The 26184-nt window shown below is 38.3% G+C and overlaps 1 protein-coding gene across 3 annotated transcripts in view; it reads right to left on the minus strand.

Annotated features, from left to right (window-relative positions):
• Positions 1–26184, minus strand: part of MGARP (mitochondria localized glutamic acid rich protein) — a 43759-nt gene that overhangs the window by 12098 nt on the left and 5477 nt on the right. For 2 of the 3 annotated variants that reach the window (XR_007773461.1, XM_050946671.1), the window contains exons 4-5: positions 21107–21337; positions 501–659 (exon numbers count right to left, since the gene is read on the minus strand). Coding sequence is in view for 2 of the 3 variants with exons in the window: in XM_050946671.1 (XP_050802628.1) it covers positions 501–659; positions 21107–21337 (390 nt within the window). In the remaining variant the exon portion in view is untranslated. The remainder of the gene's footprint in view (positions 1–500; positions 660–21106; positions 21338–26184) is intronic. The other variant, XM_050946672.1, reaches the window with a different exon arrangement.

Raw genomic sequence — 26184 nt, forward strand, 5'->3', positions numbered from 1 at the left:
TTTAGTTGTATCTTACTCGCTTAAGATAAATGAGAAAATAAAAGTACCCTAACTGTATTAACCATTACATTGCTTATAAACAACAATAAAATACCACCTTTAGCTGGTCTTTTCATCAGCTTCATGTCAGAAGATTCCTCCTTTCAAATTCAGTTAGGCTAAAAATTCTTCATCACGGCATGTGACAAAAGTGGAAGTTTTCTTTAGGCCGTAACTTTTCCATCAAATAATTTTGCTACCTATCATGAGACAATTGCAGTATGGTCCCCCCCAAAAAGCCCTGTGGGTTTAACATTAGCCAAAGCTTAATAAAAGCTATTGTCAATGTGTGGTGATTATTTAAAAATTAAATTATTAACCTACAAAAGATGTGTGGTATATTAGTTAGCACACATATGACTCCACTTAATTTTTCTATACAACAGTGCAGCTAACTCAGAGCAAACAGCCATGACTTTATTTTAGAAAGAAACCGTTTTAGATTAGACAGTACTCTGCACCTTCTGAATCCTGCCCAGACTCATCCTCAACAGCCTCCTGGTTCCTGGAGGATGTGTCAGGCATCTCTTGAGCTGCTGAGGCTGTTCCTTCTTGAATACTGTCTATGTTGTCCTCATGAGCAGAAGCTGCAGCAACATCCAAGTCTTCACCTACAACTTCTGGGAATTAGAGAGAGAATTGTATTTTCTTTTTTCTCCATTTGCCAGTATCAATGAAACCCCATATGAGCCCCAATTCAATAAGCACGGTTCTAATTTTAAGCATGAGCCATTGAAGTAAATAAGACTATTCAAGTGCTTAAAGTTTAAGCATGTGCATAAGCAATTGCAGGTCTGGAATTTAAGATACTATCCACTGTTTTCTGTTGAATCCTCCTACCCTTAGGGCAGAGAATTATAAACATTAACTATTTTGCTAATTATTTCTAATATTTTTCTAGCCTGAGGTGTGTACTTTTGAGAAAGTGTCTCCTGGCTGGTCATTTTTATATTTTATTTTAAAATTTTTCTAACCCACATTGCACAATGCTGATACTTAATTTGGGTGTAGAAGGTTCAGTGCAAACTGGGTGGGATAGGATAATCTATTGTTTGGAGATTATATACAATGTATTTATGGAAAAATGAAGATACTGTTGAGCAGTTCTTTATGTAAAACTAGCCCTTTTAACACCATGCTTGGGTGATTGGTTTGAGAGCTGCCATAGCATGAGTGCTATTTAACCTTACTTGATGAGCTGTATCCTTTGCCTCCTTTGGGCTTGTCCACATGGAGACTTACTACAAGGCAAGCCAAGGTGTAAACGTACAGCACGCCAGCCTGTCAAGCACTAATTCACCATGTGGACCCTGATGCCATGCACTGAAAGTTCTGTCATGCGCTTTGACCTACTGTTTGAAACAGCAGTACATCAGTGTGTACTACGGAACTTAATTAAACACCAAGGCCAAGGCGTTTAACAAAATAAGCTCTAAGGGCAAAAGACCCACCATTAAACTCAGCAATATAAGCTAACTTGAAACACCTTAATTCACTGTATTGACTGTGACGCTGCACCCCATAATGCTTTATGGAAATATGCTTATGAAAGTAAATATAACTGGAATATGTTTGATACTAGATAGGCCACATAATGTATCTCTGCAAAGGTTATGATCTACTGAATATATTCATCCTATTTGTATGCGTTTATCATTTTTGTACTCGAAGTTATGCATATTGGCTGTGTACTTGTTTGATTTTAAGTAGCCTTAGTAAGGCATTTGGTCAGCTTCTTTAGAAACGAATTTTCAAATGGGGCTTCATTAAGTGCCCAATCAAGAAACACTTAACAGCCAATGGATCTTGGAAGACTCCAATCCACATAAGAAGTCTACCTGAGGACATTCAAGGTAGCATGCAATGGCTGCTATCTGTAAGTTCTGAATCATGCATGGACATGTGACTTGCCCGCGTGACTCTAAAACCCCATTTTGTAGCTGGATTCTACACAAGGTGAAGGGAGGAGTGTCCACCCACAAGAGAAAGTCTATTTAAATCCCTGGAAGACCCCTCCATTTGGTCTTCAGCTGGCTCAAGAGAGAGCCTCTCCACCCGCAGAGGATACCTGAAAGAAACTGGAACAAGGGACAGTAACCATGGGGGCATGAGAGATTGCTGGACCCAGACTAGAAGGAGGCTAGTCTGTAAAATAAACTTATTGGAACATCTCTGAGGGTGAGATTTCATCTGTAGTCACTTTCTTACTGTATTAGGCATAGACTTGCATGTTTTATTTTGTTTTGTATGGTAATTAACTTTGTTCTGTTTGTTATTACTTGGAACCACTTAAATCCTACTTTTTGTATTTAATAAAATCACTTTTTACTTATTAATTAACCCAGAGTATAGGTTTAATACTTGAGGGGGGGGACAGCAGTGCATATCTCTCTATCAGTGTTATAGAGGGCGAACAATTTATGAGTTTATCCTGTATAAGCTTTATACAGGGTAAAACAGGTTTATTTGGGGTTTAGACCCCATTGGGAGCTGGGCATCTGAGTGTTAGAGACAGGAACACTTCTTAAACTGTTTTTAGTTAAGCCTGCAGCCATTGGGGGACGTGGTTCAGACCTGGGTCTGGGTTTGCAGCAGACAAGCGTGTCTGGCTCAAACTAGATAGGGTTCTGAAGTCCCAAGCTGCCAGGGAAAACGAACTTAGAGGTAGTCTCAACACATCAGTTGGCAGTCCCAAGGGGGTTTCTGTGATCCAACCTGTCACATTGACACCTTAAATGAAAAGGTTCATTATGGAAAATGGGAATGCCAGATTGCTGAAAGGTAAAGTATGTTTAAAGCTCAAGAGCCTTGTGTCTTTTCCCCTCCGTCTCCATCCCCTTCCCTATGGGCTCATCCCCAGAATGACAAAATACATGTAACCACTCCAGAATTCCATGACTTATCTCCCTAGTCTCTTACTAAGACTTTTTCTCCCACATGAAACTTATTGAATTTCATCCTATTTACTTCAGACCATTTCTCCAGTTTGTCCAGATCATTTTGAATGACTTTTAATTACTTCAGGTCATTTAGAATGGGCATCTATTGCAATCATAGATGTCCCAAAAACTGTCCAGCCTTGACTATGTGGATTCATTTCCACTGCATAGGGTGCTGTCAAGGCTGATGCCCCACTCTGGGAGTTCGAATGCAGAAGGTGGAGGCCCGCAAGGATTCTAAAATTAATAGGTTTCAGACTAGCAGCCGTGTTAGTCTGTATCCGCAAAAAGAACAGGAGTACTTGTGGCACCTTAGAGACGAGCAAATTTATTTGAGCATAAACTTTCGTGGGCTACAGCCCACTTCATCAGATTCATGTAGTGGAAAATACAGTAGGAAATTATATATATTACACAGAGAACATGAAACAATGGGTGTTACCATACACACTATAAGGAGAGTGATCAGTTAGAGTGAGCTATTATCAGCAGGAGAGAAAAAGAACTGTTTGTAGTGGTAATGAAAATGGCCCATTTCCAGCAATTGACAAGGAAATGTAAGGAACTGTAGGAGGGGGAAAAATAAGCATGGGGAAAATAGTTTTACTTTGTGTAATGGCCACCATCAAATTAGGCTTGAATAAAGACTGGGAGTGGATGGGCCATTACACAAAGTAAAACTATTTTCCCCATGCTTCTTCCCTCCCTCCTTCCTTCCCCCCAGTTGCTTACATCTCCTTGTCAATTGCTGGAAATGGGCCATTTTCATTACCACTACAAACAGTTCTTTTTCTCTCCTGCTGATAATAGCTCACCTTAACTGATCACTCTCCTTATAGTGTGTATGGTAACACCCATTGTTTCATGTTCTCTGTGTGTATATATATATATATATATATATATATATATATATATATATATATTCCTACTGTATTTTCCACTACATGCATCTGATGGAAGTGGGCTGTAGCCCACAAAAGCTTATGCTCAAATAAATTTGTTAGTCTCTAAGATGCCACAAGTACTCCTGTTCTTTTTTTAAAAATTAATATTGGCCACTCCAGGCTTGTATTAAACTCCCAAGGTTACAGCTTCTCTCTGACCTTGGATGGGGAGATACTGCCACCACCCAAATGCAAAACCCCTTGGAACCCAGAAAGGCGCACTTGGGAATTCCTTCCTGTGGGGTACCCTCAAGCCCTTTCACCTCCACCTCCAGGGAAAAGCTGAGAAAGAAAAAAAAGGAAATTAGCCATTGCCCCCAGCTAATTAAACAACATATGCACAAACCTCTTAGGACACCAAAAATCCAATCCTCATCTTAAAAAGTAAATTTTATTAAAAATGAAAAGAAAGAAAATACATCTGGAATTTAGGCTTTGCTAGTTTAAAAAAAAACCACTTACAAAAATTAACATCAAGAATAACTTTCTTTAGGTCCAACTTAAAGGTTACAAGCAAAACAAAAGCATTTGGGGTTAGCACAGAGGAGTCCACAAGCCAATAAGAAATAAACAGAAATAAACCTAATTGCATCTTTCTAGACATTTTCTAGTTTATGAGAAGGTTTTAGGTATGATCTGATGGTTTCCATACCTGACAAAAAGCTTCTTAGAACATAGTCCCAACCTTGTCTCTGCTCTGTTCCCTCTCTCTGGAGAGCAACAAGCAGAACAAAGGGAAGTTTTTCCCAATTTTAAAAAGTTCTAGCCCTCCCATTGGCTCTTTTGGTCAGGTGCCCACTCACTTCCCTTTACCTGCGGGCTTTTTAACTTTTTATAGATAAGCAAGTAGAGAACAGCTAATAAGAGGGATTTTATAGCTAACTGGTTGGCTGGGTGTCCATAAAAGGGAGCTTTTCTCCCCCTCTCTCCATTTATCACAGGTGCAAAGGCACGTGTTTAGGCACATACTGACAATCTCATCAGTGTTTTCACCATTTCCTCTATTTGTGTATCAGTCCCTGGCCACCACACAAAACTCCGGCCCAGGACTTTCATTTTAACATTCCCAAATGGCTTTCATGTAACTCTTGGAATACATATGACCTGAGAGTCATGGAAGTAGCCATGCTGGTGCCACAACTTAAGGAACCGTGATATATACTTTACCATTCTTTTTAAGAAAAGAAAGCTGGGATGAGTTGTTTGTAGGCATAAGTCCATTCATTCATTATAATGTCATATATTTCAGCTAGCAGTGGATCATTTTTTGTTTCGTGTTGCAACATGGCCTTTGTCACTGTGCAGGGCTCAGTTTGTTCCATAGAAGTCATATCTACTGTCTCTGGTTCCACTTCAGTATCCTTATCTGCTATTGCCAATGGTAGCTGTGACAAGTAATCTGCATTGGTTCTTTGAATTCAGTATTGTAACTATGAGTGCCCAATGTATCGCATAGCTCTGTAACTCTGCAGCAACCATTGCCAGTACTCCCTTCTTTGGGTTAAACATTTAAAGCAGCAATTATGCTCTGTCTGTACCCAGAGTAAAATGTTTCCCATACAGATATTGGGAAAGTTTTTTAACTCCCCAGACAAAACTCAGAGCTTCTCTGTCAAGTTCAGTATAGTTACATTTGACAGAGGTTAGAGATCTAGAAGCAAAGACAATAGGCCCTTCTGTACAACCTTCCATCACATGAAACTATTGCTCTTATTCCATGTTGGGAAATGTAACAAGCTAATGTTTTATGCAAAGATGCGTTGTGGTATGTAAAACCCTTTCAGATGCTAATAGCTTATTGGCTTCATCAAAAACCTTGGTTCAGCATAGACCAATGCCATTTCTGTCCATTGTGTAACAGTTCATTCAGAGAATGTAATGCTGTTACTGTGGTAGGCAAGAGCCTGTAGTAACAGGTAATCATTCACAGGAAGGAACGTAATCTAATCATGACATGTTTTGTAGTTGTGGTGCCCGGATGAGTGCTTTTTGCTTTATTTTGCAATTCATGCAAACCATCTTTGTCAATTGTACTGCCACAACATGTAACAATCTTTGAAAAATTCACATTTTTCCTTATTTGCTTTAAGGCCACACTCAGCCTTGCAAGTGGAGATTCTCAAGGTGTTCATCACTACTTCTGTGACCAATATATCATCCAAATTAACACCGAGTGCCAGGAATACCCTGTAGTACCTAGTCCCTGGGCCACTGCCAAATAGTGGGTTTGGATGCAAGCCACACGCTAACCTGTTATATTGAAATAAGCCCTTTCATGTGTTAATCACGAGATTGTACTTACCACTGTGTTCAGTCTCCATTTGTAGATAGAGTTGGGTTAGGTTGATCTTGGAGAAATGCTTTCCACCAGCTAATGAGGCAAATATAGCTTCTATTTGCGATAAAGGATATTGATCCCCATGCAACACTGGGTTAGTGGTAACCTTGAAATCACTACCAGTAGGGACAGCCACATTCTTTTTCATTACTGGTACTATAGTGATGTTCTATTCTCTCCAGTTAACCTTGGAAATAGTTCCAGAGTCCTGTAAATGCTGATGCTCCATCTCTACTTTCGGCTACATTGCAAAAAATACTGGACAAGCTTGGTGAGATTTAGGAATTCCTCCTTCTTCAATATGAAACAAAGTTTTGCTTTCATCTGTTTTAAAGATGAAAGACATCCGCTGCCTCGTCCAAAAGGTTCACCTAATTTTTGTTTTGGGCCGGAGTTTATAAAGTTAGGTTTGGTTTTGTTAAGCCTGCAGACAATTCAGATGTTTCTAGACCAGCTGAATCTCTCTCAGCCATTCTCCATCAATAATACATTGGGTGACCAGACAGCAAGTGTGAAAAATCGGGACAGGGTGGGAGGTAATAGGGGCCTATATAAGACAAAACCTCAAATACCATGACTGTCCCTAATACAGCAGCCCTTCACTTCACAACATAAAGGTTTAGCACATACTTTTATAGTAGAAGGTTACTTTTACTGTAATAACACCCAGGGAAGCAAGGTGAGTATAGCAGTGAGATTTTCTGCAACTTTACCTCTCAGTAGCCTGTGATAATCCTACAGGAACTGTAGACCCTGTGTTAAGGTTTAAAATGGAGCTTATTTGTTCCACTTGGAATGAAATCCAAATGACACTTCATTTGTCTTAACAGTTGGAGAGATGCTGTAACATTCTCTGTGGACTCTATATCAGTGGTTCTCTAACTTTTGTACTGGTGACCCCTTTCACACAGCAAGCCTCTGAGTGAGACACCCCCCCTTATAAATTAAAAACACTTTTTTATACACTTAACATCATTATAAATGCTGGAGGCAAAGCCTGGTTTGGGGTGGAGCCCAACAGCTTGCGACCCCTCATAATAAACTTGTGACCCCGCTGAGAGGTCCCAACCCCCAGTTTGAGAACCCCTGCTCTATATTGTCATCTACCAACTGATGACTTTGAAATCTCTGATATTGCCCTGGGGGGGTGATTATGCTTTTCCCCCAACCTGCATATTTTTTGCCTGCACCCCAATTTCTTCCTGTTTCTACAGATTGTGCCCTTAAACTAACAGTCATTTGCATTGCGAGACTGTTTCCCACAGTGAAAGAACACAGACTTTGAGCATTTTCTGTATTGTGCTTTCTGCATGACCCTCTGTTTATTTGTTGCCCATATCACGTGATGCTGTTACAGCTCCATGACATCTTTAATAGCTGTCTTCAGCAATTTCTAGCATGTTTTAGAGTCAAATTAGCCTTGGTCAACTAGTGTTTTTGGATTTCTTCATTCTGAACATCACATACAGTACTAACAGCTCCCTTAATTCATTATTTACAGTCTTCCCAAACTGACAGTGCTTTGTTAGTTTCCTTAATCCAGCCTCACATTCAGAAATTGTTTCATTTTCTTCTTGAATCAGTTTATAAAAGCAGAAACACTCTGCAATCACTAGTGGCTTTGGGGTGGGTGATTTCATGGAGTTTCCACAATCTCAGCACATGTTTTGTCCTTGAGTTTAACAGGACCTGTTAGCTTACACGGCAGATTGTAAAATTTTAGCCCTCCGTTACACTCCATAGAATTGCCAGCTGTTTTCCCATCAGGTATTTCATCAGCTATCAGTATATTGGGCCAGTCCTCCACTGAGCTATCAAAGAAGCCTGTTTCCCCCAAACAGCCAGATATTTCAATTTTTCTCAGAGTGGGCAATTAACTCACAGTCCCAGCAGCTGCAGTTTCCTTTTCAGTTTCATTACTTACTAGGCCCCTGTAGTCACACTTTGTTTCACTGTATTCCTGGACTAGGGGCCTGTCCTCGTCCCCAACTGACTTGTGAGCTTCAAAGAACAGAATGTAATCTGAAGGCACCGCAGGACTCAGTGAGGTCCAAGTATCTGTTTACTAACGACAAACAAGGCCTACCTACTTCTAGACACAGCTGCTCAGTTTGGCAGGGTTCCAGTGGCTTACACACAAGATAGTGAGGGCCATTAGAGTGCTCAAACTTTTTTAAGGGATATCTACTTTGTTCCTCTACTGTATTTCACAATTTAACTAAACTCCTAAACTAAGGTAGTTGCTTACATATCACGCCGCTGACATCTAATGAAGATAATTTCTACACCTTTTAAAGGCACTGTTGACTAAGAGAGAGACAATTTTTTTGTTGTAGTATTGTCCGTGCCAGGGGCAGCTCTATGTATTTTGCCGCCCCAAGCACAGCAGTCAGGCTGCCTTCAGCGGTGTGCCTGCAGGAGGTCCCCGATCCCATGCCTTCGGCGTACCAGCCACCGAATTGCCGCCGAATTCATGGGACTGGCGGACCTCCCACAGGCATGCCACTGAAGGCAGCCTGACTGCAGCCCTCGCAGGGACCAGCAGGGCGCCCCCTATGGCTTGCAGCCCCAGGCACGCACTTGGTGCCCAGAGCCGCCCCTGGTCCATGCTGACTAATTTCTGTTCTGTTCTTGGTATAAGATGACAACTATTTTGGGAAGAAATATGTCCTTCCATGCTAATTTTATAAACCTATGACTGCAAACACAAAACGTGACTGAGCAAGTGCCATCAGTGCCCTGGGACTGCTGTCAAAGCAAAGGATATCAAACTATTTCTGTTATAAAAACAAAATTCCGTACATAGTTATGTAGAGGAGAGGAAATTGCTTATGAGAACAAAAGGAAATGGCAGATTATGACTGAATGCTCAGGAGAAGGGAATTGCCATTCTCTCATTAGCTTATTTCAAATGGACTGAACATGGTCTGAATGTAAAGCCTGCTTCCCCCCTGAGAGGTGGGTTTATAAAAATGCCCCTTCTTACTCAATTGAATATCTGCTCCCTGGATATATTAAGAATCACATCTGCTGAATTTAAAGACATTTTTACTCCTAGAAGCACTGAGCATCAGCACAGTTAAAACTGTGACTGAACAGGCTTCTCTACTCTTATGTAGCACCAATAGAATTAATATGTTTCAATCAGCCACGATTGCAGTCCTATTGAAAATAATGGGACTCAGGCCATGATCTCAACAGAATGGCAGGTAGAGGTGTTACTGAGGGCCTAATTTGGCCTGCAGAACCTTTATTACTGGTGATGTCATGTGAGAAAGAAAGAACCCAGACTAACTTTTAGAGTCAAGGTTGAGTTTCGAGGGCTAGCAGTTTGGAAATAGATTTACTCAATTTATTAGTATAATATGAGATATGGAAATTATTGTCAGCTCTCATATTCCAACAACATCCTTACAGCCATGCTTCAGGTTCCAGACTTACTTTAAACTGGCAAAGATTTCATTCCTGAGTAATCTGTGTCAGTCTTTTAATAACACTTACCTAGCACCTTTCCTCAAGGATCCCAAACTGTTTTACAAACAGCAGTGAATTAAGGCTCACCTTTCTTAAGAGATTAGATACTAGCCCCGTTTTACCATGGGAACCTGAGGTAGAGAGGTGAATTGACTTGCTGAAGGTCACACAAGAACAGGATTGTGAAAAATCCTCTCAGGAAATGATTTTTCCCACTTTTCCCTTCATTTTTTAAACTTGTCCCTCTGAAGTATTTATTGAATTGTAATATTCTTGAAATTTTTTTGACATCAGAAACAGCCTGGAATTTCTATCCAAGAATGAAAAATTTATTGTACAGGGTTAAAAAAAGGAAGCAGTGAGGACAGCAAGGGAATTTTACCTACTGTGAAACAGTGAGTTAAAGAATTGTCTCTTAAGTAACAGGGAAAGGGGATGGATACAGCAAGACCACGGCAAGCATTTGGAACAAACTCTCAATGGATGTTGTTGGAAGTGGGTGGATTTGGGAACTGTTAGAGACTTGGTTTAGTTAATTAATAACTTCCCCGAGTGTCCACATCTAGACAAGCCCTGAGAGACCACAAAGAATAGGAGTGCTCAAGGTCAACTGTGCTGTTTAACGAAGCTTTATACGTTAAGCAGAAGAGTAGAACATTGGTGAGTACGACAATTCTGTAAGTGAGCTGTTTTCAACAACTATGTTGTAATTAAAAGGTATCCATGGTGCTAATTTAAGACACTGTTTTAAGCCTTGCGGCAACTATTCAACAACAGCAGCAGCTGTATTTAGGGGAGGCTCTGTACCTGTTCAAATACCCCAACTCAAAAAAAAATTCTGATTATGTTATAACAAAAAAGGTAAATACTTAAAGGTTTGAATTTTCTTTTATAACAACATTACCTTACATTTAAAAAGAAAAAAAGGTGACACTTTATCTTATGGAATTAATAATGAAATCCTTTCCTTCTTAGCATTTAAAATGGAAGAGGGTGGCAGTGGAGGTTGCGTCACAGTTAGTTGCATCAAAATGATGGAAAATTATGGAAGTAAAAATATAACTATTGAATTCAGAATTGCCATATTGTAAAAAGTACTCAGCACTTACAGTTCTGCCAGCTCAATAACAGTTCAGCATGTTTATAGCACATTGGGATTGGTTTGGTTGAAACTTGGTAATAGTTTAGGTGCTGAAAAAAGCAAACAAGTTGGTAAAAGTATTGCTTTCTAGGGCCAGATAGAAAAAAAGCAGTAGGCCGAACTATCTAACAACTCAATTATTGTGTTCTTGTATCTTACTTACAGGAGTGCAAGCTTTTCAATTTGGCCTGTTTTAATGTTTGAGGAATAAATATATTCACAAAATGAATATTATGTATTTTCTTCTCCCACCCCCTTTAAAATTTGTGGTTTATTCACACATCTTCCCCCTCCGAGAGAAGAGAGGGAGATTTTTTTGCAGACTGGGGGAAGACACAAACAGCTAGAAGTGGAAGACTGCAAATAATTCAGGAACAGAACTCTTATACTTCAGTTATGCAGACCTGTACCTGAATCACAAGTTCTTCCTGCTACTACTTGTAAATTCTTCCTAAATATTCTTCCTAAATTTTCTTCCTGCTAATAGGAAGCAAGGTTTAACTGCTAAACTGAAAAAGTGATGTTAAGCTAGAAATAAACCGGGGAGACAGAGCGGGAAAGGAATCTTTTCAGAGGTGAGAATTTACACTGCTTAGGTATTTAAAGCAATATTTAAAAAGCAAAGGAAACTATGAAAGAGACGGACTACTTCATTCAGAACCACATCTTCCATTTAATCAGTTAATTTTTCAGACAAGAGAAGTCTGCTCTTTCTAATGCAAAATGTCATGTTCAAGTAGTTCTTCAAAGAGTCTTTGCAGAACTTATGAAGCTAAAATAATACAAGTTGGCCAGCATAATACAACTGGAATCTGCCTGGAGCTATGCATGTGAACAAGAGCAGGAGGGCAATGCAATGTCTTTGATGATTTAATCTACCTGCAGTGTATTCAGTGCATGCTGCACAGAGCAATGCAAAAGAAAAATATTCTCTCATAATAAACACTCATGAAAAGAACAGAAGATAAAATATTTTGTTAACAATTGTTGAACATTGTAGCTAAAAACATCACTTTCTAGCACAACATAGAAAACAACATATAAGTCTAATCTCAGGCCTGAAATATGAGTTTGCTCAATATATTAAAGGGGCAAAGCCTCAGGGTAGTCTCTATTTATGAATGAAAGCTTAATATAAATTTAGTATAAATAAAATTTACAGCACAGCTCATTAAAAAAGGGAAAGTTTTCCCACCCCATCCCTTAAAAAAAAATTAAGAAAACTTTTGTGCGCCCTTTGAATTGTAAAAATCTGCACATATTACGGTAATCAACTTTTTTGGATTACACTTTTGTTTTGTTTTGAAAGGGTAAAGCCATGTCTACACTATGGATGCTACAGCAAGATAGTCATGCTGCTGTAACCCCATAGCGTAGATGCAGACTCCAGCGACAGAAGGGGTTTTTCCCATCTCTGTAGGAACTCCACTTCCCCGTGTGATGATAACTAGGATGGCGAAAGCATTCTTCTGGTGACCTAGCTGCATCTACACTGGAATAATTATTTTCAGAGTATCCTACTATTCTTGCCAAAAATATGCCAGATGTAGTTTAGGTAGAGGGATCCCAAAAAAAATCCTAGCTCCAAACACCTCCCCAATTCTGAATACAGTTGAAACTTGGAGTCTCCTCCTTTTGGCACGACATTAATTTCATAACACAATGCTCTATTAATGTCCAAAGGGTTCTGAGGAAGTGAAATCAGAACGGAGAAGACTTGGGATTCCTGACCGTTTGTGCCCCTATAACTGAGAAGGCCGCCTTTTCTTTTATAATTCATTCATAAACCCTCCGAACAGAAACTTGATAAAAGGCTCCACCCCAGAGACAAATATTTCTGGATCGTAACTCCAACAGTTTAAAAGTACATTTAAAAATAACAAGCAAGGAGTTTGTATTCTAAAAGTTTGTATTTCTAAATCCCTGTGTAACAATGAAATTGGTTTTCCAAGCAAACATCCTGCATGTTATTAGTCCCTAAGACAGGTCATTAGCTCCTACACACATACACAGCCCTCATTCATTCGCATGCATGACTAGAAGACCCATGGCAAACAGGTGAATTTTGTGAGTTAGCAAGTGAGCAATTAAAAACCCAAGGATACAGCATTGTAAGAGATACTTTATTAATTTGACAAGTGTAGTTCAATGTTATTGGTGAAAATTCATATTATGATCACAAATTTAGTAGAAGTAGGAAGTGTTTTCATTGTTAGGAACTCAGGTTTTTAGGTTTGCTATGTTTTATAGAAATATGAGAGCCAACTCACATCTTAGCTATTCTTGTTTTAATAAAACGTTTTCCACAGTGGTCTATTCTGATAAATTACTGACAACTTCATATCTAAAAATATTAACTAAAATTCATGTGGCATTATCAATAAAGTTAACATTACATAGTTTACATATGCAAGTGGTCAGTAAGAAATATTAGGATTTATGAAATCTTTCAAAAGTTTTTTTTACCATACTTCCCCTACCACCAAGACACATTTATTTTCTATAGTACCAGCCAGACTCAAGATATACAGATGAATCCACTGAATTATACTAATGTGGTGACTGTTTCCAAAGGAGCCATCAATGTGCACTTGTTACAGTAGCTCCCATGCAGTTTTGAAAATAACATTTACTGCAAGGAGAAATGTTGGCCCCAAGTATGTTCCCCCAATTATTTAAAAGAAATATCATGGGATTTTAACTTGCATTTGAACAGCCACTAGAAATGAGCAGAAAATAATTGGTTTTAACATTGTCCAAAGAGTAGCATCACTAATATTCCCCAAACACTACCTTAGTGACTAATATCTTGCAGTGCAATACAGTCCCTAGATGTAGCCCATGCTGTTCACTGTAAGGTAGACATTAGCAGAGTTTAGGTTCATCCAGAATAAAATAGTACAATTATCCCAGGCTCAGTCTTGGAAAGAGAGTCTATATCTTTTATAATTTCATTAGCCTAGATAAATGTAACTGCAGATGATCATTTTATCATTAATTATAAGCCATTTGTCTCAGTATGATTCATGGCCAGGAGTTTCACCTGCTAAATCATTTCCTCTGCATTAAATTATTGTCTTTTAATTTCACTGCCTGTCCCCTTGTTCTTTTCTTATAAGAAAAGATAAATAGAAGCACCCAAACAACCATCCCTATACAAGTCATGATTTTATACCACTATCATGGTACTGCCTATTGTCTTTTCTTTAAACCAGAAAGTTTTAGCCTTTTTAATCCTTCCTCATATATGGTTTTCCCCATACATCTAATATTTTATTGCTTCTCTCTGACCCTTCTCACTTTCGATTATATCATCCTTTTCTGAGATCTGTTCAGTTCTGGGCCACCATTCACCCAACTTATAACTTCAGATTCTAACAAGCCCTCTGTTTAAAAAAGCTTTCCCTAGAGTCCTCCCCAAGGATTTGGAACTTGGTTATACTATGAGCACTATTACTCAGTGGCTCAACTACAAGGGAAAGAGATAAAAGAAATAGGTAAGCAGTGGTCACTGTATTGCAGTAACACAGATGGAGTATGAAGGTGGCAAGAGATGAGAGGGGGTACCGGAGAAAGAGATAGCTTAAAAACAGAAAAATGTCCCGAAAAGAGGTGAATATTTGGTCTTCTTTTTCTTTATTATTTGTGTTACTGTAACACCTAGAGGCCTCAACTGAGATCTTGGTGTGACTGTACAAATACTAAATGCCAGCCCCTGTCCTGAAAAGTTCACAATCTGCCTGGACAAGACCTTTTGCGAGAGGAAAGAGAGAGGCACAGAGAGGAGAAGTAACTTGCTTAAGGTCAGACAGCAGGAATTGACCCTAGGTCTCCTGAGTCCCAGTCCAGAGCCCTTTCTGCCTCTCACCATAACATCCAATGTGGAAGAGATCCCAAAGAGCAGGCAAGTGGGTTTTCCCCCAGGTCACACTCACCTGATTAGGAAGACACATCACATCATCATTCTATTGAGTAGACTGAGGGGTTTTTTTAATTGCTATGAAAGACATCAATAGTTTCATCAACTAGCATTCTTCAAGCAGTTCTCAAATGCCAGTTCATCCTTCTCCCATTATTAGGGTCGACATTAAAACAAAGGTGGACATGAGCACGGGGTTGACATCACACCAGACAAAAGGATAACATTCTACTCAGATAGGTTTTTCGGGCCATTGTGTACAGAGATTTTGCTGAACCTTATTACAAAAAGCAGTGACCCTCCTGCCTAGTGCAGTCTAGCCCGTTGCTTTGAATGGAATCAGTGCACAAACATTTAACATGGAAAACACTGGCACATTCACACACTAATCTCTCCAAACCCATTTTACTCGCCCTCCCTAAACCTCTTCATGACAAGACAATACTTGAAACACCAAACTGACAAAAGAGTTACACAAAGGTTTGCAAGATTGAGAATTAAATCACTTTCATTGTCTAATTTAGTGGCTCTCAACTTTTCCAGACTACCGTACCTCTTTCAGGAATCTGATTTGTCTTGACTAACCCCAAGTTTCACCTCACTTAAAAACTACTTGCTTACAAAATCAGACAAACATACAGAAGTGTTACAGCACGCTGTTACTGACAAATTGCTTACTTTCTCATTTTTACCACATGTAAAATAAATCAATTGGAATATAAATATCGTACTTACATACTTATACAGTGTACAGTATATAGAGCAGTATAAACAAGCCATTGTATGACATTTTAGTTTGTACTGACTTCCCTAGTGCTTTTTATGTAACCCGTTGTAAAACTAGGCAAATATCTAGATGAGTTGATGTACCCCTGGAATATCTCTGTGCACCCCATGGGGTACACGTCCCTCTGGTTGAGAACCACTGGCCTAATTTACTGCTTTTGAACTCACAAATTTGCAAAAAGCCTGTTCCAGGGGAAATGGTTTTGCTGCTGCCATCATTAGCTCTACAATTTCTCAATAGCACAAAGCACATAGATAGCAAGAAAGAAGTGTATAAACAAGAAGTGTTGGGCAATATTTTCAGTAAGTTATAATTAAACTGCACTCAGATTGGAAGGAAACATAAGAGGGATGTACCTACTTCATTTATACTTTCATAAATATTTTGCGTGCTGTACAAATAATTATGATAAGCAATTCTTAGAATTTTTCCTCCTATTTTCATTCAATGAAAGTAAGAGGGAGTATAGTATAACTACCTATAAGCCTCCCCCCATCCAGTTCAAGCACTTTGAAATACGGCAAAGCCTACAGCCCATACGATATTTAAAACTCTTACGGTAGTCACGTCTCAAGAGCATAACAGTGCTCAATCTTAACAGGTAAATTCAGATTAAAACATTTAGCTTTTGTAGTTTACCTTTGCCACTTTTGCTAATTTTTATACATATGCTCTCAAGCATTTCCTGCCCCATAGCCAATCTTGTCCTCCCAACTGATCCCAGATTGAGAGCTGTTCTAATAATACTTAGTTACAGATATCATAATCATTTCTATGGTAACAAACTGAGAAGCCTGAAACACAGTATTACAATTCTGTGCAAGATCAGGAAGTCAGGTTAAGAGCTCTTACGTAGGTCTGCAACAGCAGCCCAGAACAAAGTATAAGAAAAAACACTTTTTATTCATCAATTTTTTGCAGTTTTGTTTCACAGTGAAAGTACTCAAGTGTACATTTTAGTTAGCTACTTTAATAAGTTAACCTAAAGCCCAGCACACTGCATTTGTGGTTTTCAGTTTATGTTTCTCTTCAATCTGTTTAAGAATCAGGATTTTGATTAAAAAAATAAAGTTTAGAGATCCACTGATGAAGAGTGCTAGATAATAATTTTTCTTTATGCCATCACATTAAATATAATGGAACAGCTTTGTACTATCTGCCAGTAAAAGTGGTGCTAAATGGGTATGCCTACAAGCAGCTGTGCCGACATTAGTTATTTGACTCTGAATCTACAGATAAATAATGCGAAGGAAGTAGGCATGTCGAAGCCTAAAACACATAGTAACTAATGTCTGTTCTGAGTTAACAAAACATGTTTCTGCTCCTGTGCTATTAATACCAGAGTGGAAGTAAATATTTATTGCATAAAAGCTGTCCAAATGCTCTCATTAATAATGAGACTCTTAGTACAAATGGTGTCCTATCAGTTCATGCATTGTTTAATACCTATACCCCAGGACTAATGGGCCTTATTTAATGGCCTCTAAACTCCTAATGCATGAACTGTAATATAGACTGATACTAGCAAGTTTCACACAACAATATGGCACTTTGATAGCTCAACTTCTATGATCAGCCATTGTGATGCAGGAAACTGGAGTTCAGAGTAACCTTCAGTCTCAGAAGAGTAACATGGAGGCAGCAATCGTGGCATCTTTAAAACGTTAGGTCCAGACCCCAAAAGATTCCTCTTGACTAGTGGAACTAAGGCCCCCATCCTGCTCTCACTGATTTAAATGAAACAGAATCAGCTCTTCATTGCGCCAAAGCTGTTTGCTGGACTGGGCCAGAGAAAGCAACACTTGGCAATATGAAATTAGAGGCAATATATTTCACAGTTTTCTTGTTAAAAATACAGACTGCCTGTCCAATCTCCGTGTATTACAGGCACCAGTGAAGGGTTACCCTGGGGGTGTGGAGAGAATTCTGACTAGTAACTAGCTTTGATTTACTTGGTAAAATAGTTATTATCCTAATCAGTTGAATCTAGCCTCTTAAATATCCCTTTTTACACCCTGGAATAAAAGATGGATGTTCACCAGCTGGATTCTGTATATTTCCAATTATGTGGCAAAAGAACTTGATTTATCCCATGGTAAGTAGTGAAAGTTTGTTTGTATTTAACCTTCTAGAAAAAATACTTGCAACATTATGCAGGAGGCATGTCGAGATACCAAACACAAGCTTTGAAAAGGGTACTTCTTACAAATAATTTTTAAAAATGCAAGTATTTTAGTAGGTCTGCCTTTTCATTATCAGTAGTAGACACCTATACATTTGAAAGGAAAATACTGCTATATTTAACTCTGTGAAAGCTTGTCAAGATCTAAGTTGATTGTTTTTAAACAAAGAGGCTACATTAAACACTGCAGAGGATGGCGTTACCAGAAGTTGTTTGATAAAGCAAAAGAAAAATTAATTTAAAAAAATGCAGTGTTTGTTTACGGAAGGTAAGTTGCTTGAAAAATAGCATCATTATCCAGTCCTTGATCAGAGATCTGTTTGAAATTGACAGCTGTCAACATGAGTTAGAATACTTTCTCCTTGTATCATTTCAAATAAGGAATCAGTGCTTTCTGTATTTTCTGCCAGGAAAGAGGGAATTTCAGTTTTCATACAATTTCATGTTATGTACTCAAAGAAGAAATGGTGCACTGAATATGCTTGTGATCCAGTATATAGTTCAGCTATATTGGCTGAGACTCTACACAGTGACCAGTGGAGTTTGGCATTATCTAGTAGTATGCAGGTAAAACTGGTCTCTAGAGGTGCATTCAGTGCCAAATTATAATAAAGGTAAAGATCATAATGTATCAGATTCAAGAGGGGACAGGCAGTTGCTACACTGGACAAGAAATACCCTTCTATGAGAACATGACACTATTCATGGGGAGTGTAAGTACATGGTGGTGAGCTAAACATTCTGCTACCATGTAATATTCTGTGATCAGAGTTTAGCAGAGAGCTGGCTGAAAATGGTGAAAGGCTTTTTTGTTTGGTTCATGCAATTTCATACCCCAAGTTCTGAAAACCTTGCAAAAACATTACATTTTTTCAAAATTAAACAAAATCTCAGAGTCCCTCTAACTCAAACATTTGGAAGGCAGGGTTGGCATTGGTACTGTTCCGCTTCAGACCTCTTGAAAAACATAGGGCTGCAAGTCAAGAATACTGTACCTGCCTCTGATCAACTTCAATAATAATTTGCACTTAAATAGTACTTAAACATTTAAGTAGGTCTCATAACACATCACGAGGAAACCAAAATTACTATGTCTACAATTAGACCATCAAATTCCAGTCTCATGCCACATTCACTAGAGAACAATGCCTCCCAGAAAAGTACCTGGACCTTAGCTTCCACATCTATAGTACAGTGGCAATTACACAGGATTTAAGATGGCTACAGCTATACAGAGGTAGGTAAAACAGGAAAATGTATGAACTGCATCCAGATAAAGGAAACAGCAGAAGAGTCTTAAGAGAAGTTCTGTAATTTTTCTGCAACAAGACAGGGCATTGGCTAAAAGGGGGGGGGGGGGGGGGGGGGGGAAATGTTATACAACTTGTAAGAAGAGCTGTGCAAATATTTTGCTGAACCCTGTGTGTCTGTAGCTCTAATCTGCCTGCATTATTATAGGTCGGACTGTATTTCCCATGGAATTAGAATAGCCGCCTGCTAGGATTGTATAGCAATGGAGATTTTGAAAGATTCTCTGCCATTCTTTAATTCTGCTTTATAAGTTCCTTAACTTGCTACTTCATATGCAGAATGTAAGAATAATTCAGACATATTCATCAGATGAGAAAAAAACATAAAGACAAGCCACTAGTGACACAGGTAACACTTAACAGTACACAATTATTTTCAGAGTTTGACTACCCCACTGAATTGAATATGAATGAGTAAATAGAAGACTGCTTTGTTGTTTTAAACTACATTTATTACTCTATACATATACTTCATAACTGATTGCTTTGCAAACAGTTGTCTGTAGAAACTCTTTAAACATGAAAGAAAAAACCAAGCAGATCCAGAGATTTTACAGAAGTCCGCAATTTGAAATCCTGTGCAAAATGTACCTCCCTGGTTTATTTAGTAATAGGCAGTTGACACACACAAACTCAGCATTCTGTTTGCCAGTAAAAAATGCTCTGTGAGCCAACGCAGATGCAAGTTACGAGGTCAAATGAAGTTGTGTCTGCCTATAGCAAGGCTGGAGGTAGCTCTGGTGTTATACTAGTCACTTCAGTATTGTGAATGCAAGACTTGGCCAATACACCTAATTTATGGAGGGTTTTTCATAGTCATTACTAAAAGTCCATTTCAAATCACCACAACTGACAATTGACAACATGACAGTCATTTTTTAAAAGCCTCTAAAATCTGCTTTAATATATTCCCTTAGGCTGATGCTAGCTCGTTTGGTTGAAGTAGTATCATGCATACTCACAGTACAAGGTACGTTCCAGGAACAGTACATTAATACTTACTTCTCCTATCCACCCAAGAAATTCCTAGACTACATTGTAAATCATATTGAAAGCTGTATCGATGTATTTGTCATCCATGTTACATTCACACTAAAGACTAAAAAGAAAAAAAAATTCTTCCTTACAAGAGAGGAACTGAGACACTGCACAGCAGATCAAGTGCATATGTCTGTCTTTTACAAAAGACCTTGGATTTAAGTGGATGTTACTTTCCGATCCACCATGAAATCATGATTCTTTATGTCTCCCTACTGATATTAGCTGTTCCTTTCTGGAAAAACAGGATGAATGGATGCTCTATATTTCCAGCCCAGTCACAAGATTTATATTACTAAAATCAATTCAGATGATTTGTGTACTCTTTAAATAAAGTCTCATTTTTAAAAAATTGCATTTCAATAATATACTTGTAGGTTTGCTTTTATATTGCTTTTATGATAACGAAAAAAAAATTATTAAGTGAAAAACTACCATGTCCCAAACAGGGAAAAGCTTCAGAAGACTTGAGACATAACTAGACAAATAGCCTCCAACAAATCTTTTTTTGCCATCTGCAGCAAAGCCGTATTAAATACATAATTATGATTTTTTTTAATGCACTGTAAAATATGATCACCAAACTGACAGTTAAGTATCAGAGGGGTAGCTGTGTTAGTCTGGATCTGTAAAAATTCCTTATGAGGGGGCACTAACACACATGTATTCTTGTCACTCTATTTGCCAGTGTTACTTTAAAAACATGTGGAAGAGACATGGGATGTAGAAGTAGTAAGGACCAGTCATTCTCATGATCTTAAGTGCCAACTTTAGTGCCAGAGGTGCTATGCTTTTAGGAAAAAAAAATTACTGTAGTACAGTTCTTGAGTACAATTAACTTAAAGCTCATGATTTGTCAAGCAGATGGTGGAATTAGTTTTCACTGCAGGTTAATTGCACTAGGAATACTACACTATTTGTTGCAAACAGTGTAGAACTCCCTGCAGTAAAAGATTTTTGTCTTTTTGTTTAAAAAAAAATAATAATGAATTAACCTTGCACTTGGGCAGCCTCCAAGCTAGCAGTGGCTTCCTGCTGTGCTTCCTCCACAGCAGAGGATGCATCCGCAACTGGCGATTCTTTTTCCCCTTCAGCTTCTGTGGACACCATAGACCTCTCATTCTGTTCTGTAGATTCATCAGCAGTTAGTGCTTCAGTCTCTTCTGTAGGTGCCTCTGTGGCCTGCTCACTTGCTTCAGTGTCTTCAGCTGTCTCCAGTTCATCACCTTTTAAGGATTTAGTTAATACAATAAAGCAAGTGTAAAGTGTATGCATGCAACAGGAAAACAAGTTCACCAATTGCTTTCACCATCTTATTTAAACGTACAATGAAAAAAACTTTGTTCGTTTTGTGATTGAGATTTTCCATATAAAAGTCAAAGAACTCAAAGTTACGGTCCCTGCATCAGATAATGTTTAAAATGTCATTAAGCCATATTCTCAATCATTAGCTTGGCTTTACTACCATGTCACTATAATGGAAAGGAAAATATGGCTTAAAGCAAGTGGTTGACAACGAAGAAAATAATAGACTGAGTGCGCGCACACAAAGTGCGTCAGAAACCATGCCAGAGGGATGTAAGATTTATAAGTCCAAACTGGTTCTCATTGAAGGACTCAATAGCAAAATGGATATTGACTTCTTTGGGAGTAGTATCCGATCCACATTCCAGTTATACTCACTGATGAAATTATCTAAACATGGAATACAACACATTAACTGTCCTGCTTAGAAGTTCTTATGCAGTTTAGCACCATGTCAGAGTTGAAGTTTAAGAGTAATGGCATTCATAAATAATTAAGGAAAGTAAAGCCTACTCTCTCTATATATGGGACAGAAACAAAAAAAACAGAAGACACTTATTAAAAAACTAGGTGTATAAAATAGTGAAACAGTTTGTAAACACTAAACCATAGTTGATCATCCAGAGACACTGGAGATGCATGCAGCCACTTACGACTGATCATTTTCTTGTTTGCAAACCTGAGCTCTCTCTGTTTGAGATTTGCCTGCATCTCTGTGTATAAAATTGTTCAGACGCAGTGAAACCCCGTGTTGTCTCATGAGAATGAACTAGTTCAGACTCAAGTGGGATTCAAAAACATAATTAAAATGAATACAGTCCAAGGTAAGAGGGCATGAAAAGAACACACACAGATGCATAAAAACCACACAAACATCACACAAGTTTGCAAAATGAAACAGTATGCCATGTATTCATTGTTAGTTAACCCTCACACCAAATTCACCAGGTGAAGAACATAACTGGAAAGAGTCGTGTAACAGTTGCAGGCAGGCAGAGAGAGAGAAAATAAAAAAGCTTAAAGAGACATCGTCAGGCTAAAAAAATAATCCTGTTTTAAAAAATGTTAGTACTTTGGATTAAAAGGGAGGGCCATATGCCATTTCCTTACTTTTTGCATTTCACTCAGGAGAATGCAAACAGATGGGGGCAGGGGGGATGAAACTGACCAGTCAGTTTCACTCCCTGGTTCTCAAGCACTAGCACAGGGCTGCATTGTTTGGGTTTAAACTCAAACAAAATCTGATTCCATTGGTTAAAAAACAAAACAAAAACACTAAATAGGATGAAGTTACCTGACTGTGTCCCTTTAAGTGTCCCTTAGTATCTTTCCAACAAACTAAGCTTTATCATACAAAGACCAGAACAACAGGCAAGCTCAACATTCAGTACACTTTATTGGACAGTCAAATATACAAGTGCATTCATTCAAAACAGCCAGCTCCTTAAAAATCTCAAAGTTGCCTTCTACAGGATATATTCAGTAGCTCAATATGGTTTGGCCTTGCAAATGTAAAGATAGCATTTTTTAAGTCTCACAAGTGTGAAGTTTTACAGTAGAAGGCATAAAGTCATCCCAAGGTAGGCTGCGAGGTATGCAATGGTGAAGGATTATCCCTTTGTTTGTATTTTACATCCTCAGGTTTGGAAAGACAGAATTCCCTTGTATTTTATTCTGGAAAGTGTAAAAGTAGAGTAGTGATTAGAAAGGCTGAATCAGCTTTTACAATTAAAAGTTAAATTAAGAGAAAATTACTAAAAAGCAGATCAGAAACAAGTTTGAAGAGGGGGACACAATAGAACAAGAAAGGAAGACACATAAGCAAATACATGCACTCAAAGGATAAAACATTAAGTGTACTCTGTTGCGGCAAACATTCACTTTACAAAAAGATAATTCCCTAAGATTTTCCACTACTATTTCTATTTGTGCTCCTCCCAGAGACTTTAAAATCTGCTATTACGTTCTGTGTTTGTTAAAGTCTGGTTCTTAGATCAATAGAAGTTTAAAGTTTTGCTATTAGAGCTGCTTGCAATTTCTGAAGTTTTCAAATAACCAAATTAAATATGAACTTGAAAAAAGCATTTGATATTTCTCCCTTTTTTGACCACTTCCAGTTGCTGTATGCTGTAGTTCTTTTGTATAAATTATTTTTGGGAGGGCTGTGTGCCTTCTGAGAATTAAGTATTTTGGGGAAAAAACATTTAACAGGGAAAATGATATTGGTTACTCTAAGGAAAGGAAAGACAAATGACTGGTAGAAAGTGAAGGAAATTCTCCCTTTAACCTAATCATCTATTCCCTGGTTGTAAATTCCAGTCTTTCTAGCCACATGGTTGCCTCCTCTGTGTTACATTAATAATAGTAAGTATATATAACTCTTATCTGTATCATGCTAAGAGAGTGTACTGGGGTGTGTTTATCTCTGTCCACTGTTTAGTACTGTTCCTCAACATCCCCAAAAATTCAGAAATTTCTCAAATAAGTCACTACCTGTAGTATTAAAGGGTTAGATTTTATGTTCTTCTGAGTGGCAGGTTCACCAGTTCTCTAATTAGTTATTTCCACAACAAGCACTGTGAAAAATAAGTATGATGACTAACTGCACTCAAAGGAGGTGGGGGTGGAGAAGTTGTGAGCACTGATTCTGTGGAGGAAGGGAGGGGAAGCCATGTAGCACTGCTCTATGATGAGACATATGCTAAATACAGGATTAGGACTATACATAGAAGAAAAAAATAAGAGGGAGCAAAGACATTTGTGCTTTTGAGAAAATGAAAAATGTTAATCTAAGGGATTCTAAGATAGAAGGGAACAGAAGCCAGTTTAGGGAAAGTGGGAGGAGAATTTTGGGTGGTGGTGGTGGGGATCGAAGGGGAGGAAGAATTTTAAAAGCTACAGAAAGGGAAGAAATGTGAGAGCTGATTCAATAGTGGATTTGTATTATAAATTGAGGTTACAGCTATTCAAATGCTGAATTAAAAGTGAAGACCCCAAGACTGACATTCAGAGTCAGGAGTCTGATCCTGGGAAGGAGGTTGGAGAGAGGTTTCAGAATGTAAGTTAATTTATTAACAGGCATGGTCAATAAAGCAGAGGGCTGGAGGGCTGGTGGACAGTTGTGAACTGACAAAAAATAGAAGAGAAGGTATCTGAGCATCCTCCATTGATGGTCGCTTTACTGCTTCGTCAGATCTTTGTGAAATACATCCAGGAGATGAAAGATATTAGGTATTATACAGGACAGATATAAAGCTGTGGGAAAGGATCTTGAAGATCATTACAAAATAAAGGCTTGATCCTACATGGTATAAAGTACTCTGACCCCAATCCAACAAAACACATAAATACATGCTTACCTTTAAGCTTGCAAGTGGGCCCATTCACTTCAGTGGGATCACACTCAAGCTGAAAGTTAAGCACACGCATGCTCTGCTGGATTAGGGCCACAAACCGCAGCACCTTGTAAGATCAAATCCTCAGAGAAAGAATCCAATTAACTACCTCATGAAGTTCTACTTACCACTGGTAGACTGTCTATCCCTCTCTACAAATATCAGGCTCTTCAGGATAGGATTACTCTAAGACCATCCCAATATTGTACTGCATAGGCCAATGTCAGAAAAAGGCAACATCTTTTTTTGGTCTCATCACAGAAGTATTGTAAAGTCTCACACATTCTTACATTTTGGGAAGGGGTAGTCAGCATTCGTTTGCTTTTTGTATTTAAACTAACAAGTCCTAACACCTAAAGAGGAAATTTTAAAACTTACAATTTCCAGCTGTTTAAGAATAGGAAAGAAACATACATATTTTATCATTTATAAGAGGAGTGTTAAAATCCTTCAGTCTTAAACTTTAGAACTAGTGAAGGAAGTATGATATAACTTTCCCTCGCAAAAGTAATAGCAATCCAGTACAATTCAAGAGGAGAATCAACTTTTACAGAAGCAATCAGTTTCAAGTATGCCTCTGTTCTGAAATGGGACTTTAAAAATGGTGTTTTCTTATTCCAGAAATCTGCTCCCTGTATGTATTCAGTTGTATTCAGCAAACTTTAGCCATAAAATCACATATACCAGCTAAGTGCCATCTCTATTTGTGAACTGAGCCCATTTGATTTGGCACTTGAAGCAAGACATATATATATGGATTAGGGTGACCAGACAGCAAGTGTGAAAAATCGGGACAGGGGGTGTGGGTGGGGGTGGGGTAATAGGAGCCTATATAAGAAAAAGACCCAAAAATCGGGACTGTCCCTATAAAATCGGGACATCTGGTCACCCTAATATGGATCCCTACAATGCCATTTTACAGTTACTTTTCATAGTGTAACTGCATTTAATGCATTTTAAACCCTCAGGTCATTATTAGCCTGATTTCCTTCTCCACCTTTTTATTTTTTTTATTTTAGTAGTGTTAGGTTGCCATACACATTGTGTGAACTCTGGCACATACAAATAGACTAATATCTGAAACAGCACATATAAATATGGGTCAAGTACATACCAGGGGAAAAACACAGTTTTCCATCTATATTAGACTAACTGATTAATTAAAAAAGACTGTAAACTTCTGCACAATAATAATGTTAAAGAACAAGAAGATTCCATCATGAGTATTTGAGCTAATGATGTCTCTGCTCAACCTAACAGAGCTCTGCAATCCTCTAGTTCATATAATTGGCTGTAAATTTAAATTATCTCAGTTAATCTTCACATTAAACTAAGCCAATGCTTGGGAGGCGGGAGGGCAAGAGGAAGAAATG

This window comes from Gopherus flavomarginatus, chromosome 3 (assembly GCF_025201925.1).
Source record: "Gopherus flavomarginatus isolate rGopFla2 chromosome 3, rGopFla2.mat.asm, whole genome shotgun sequence".
NCBI lineage: Eukaryota > Metazoa > Chordata > Testudines > Testudinidae > Gopherus > Gopherus flavomarginatus.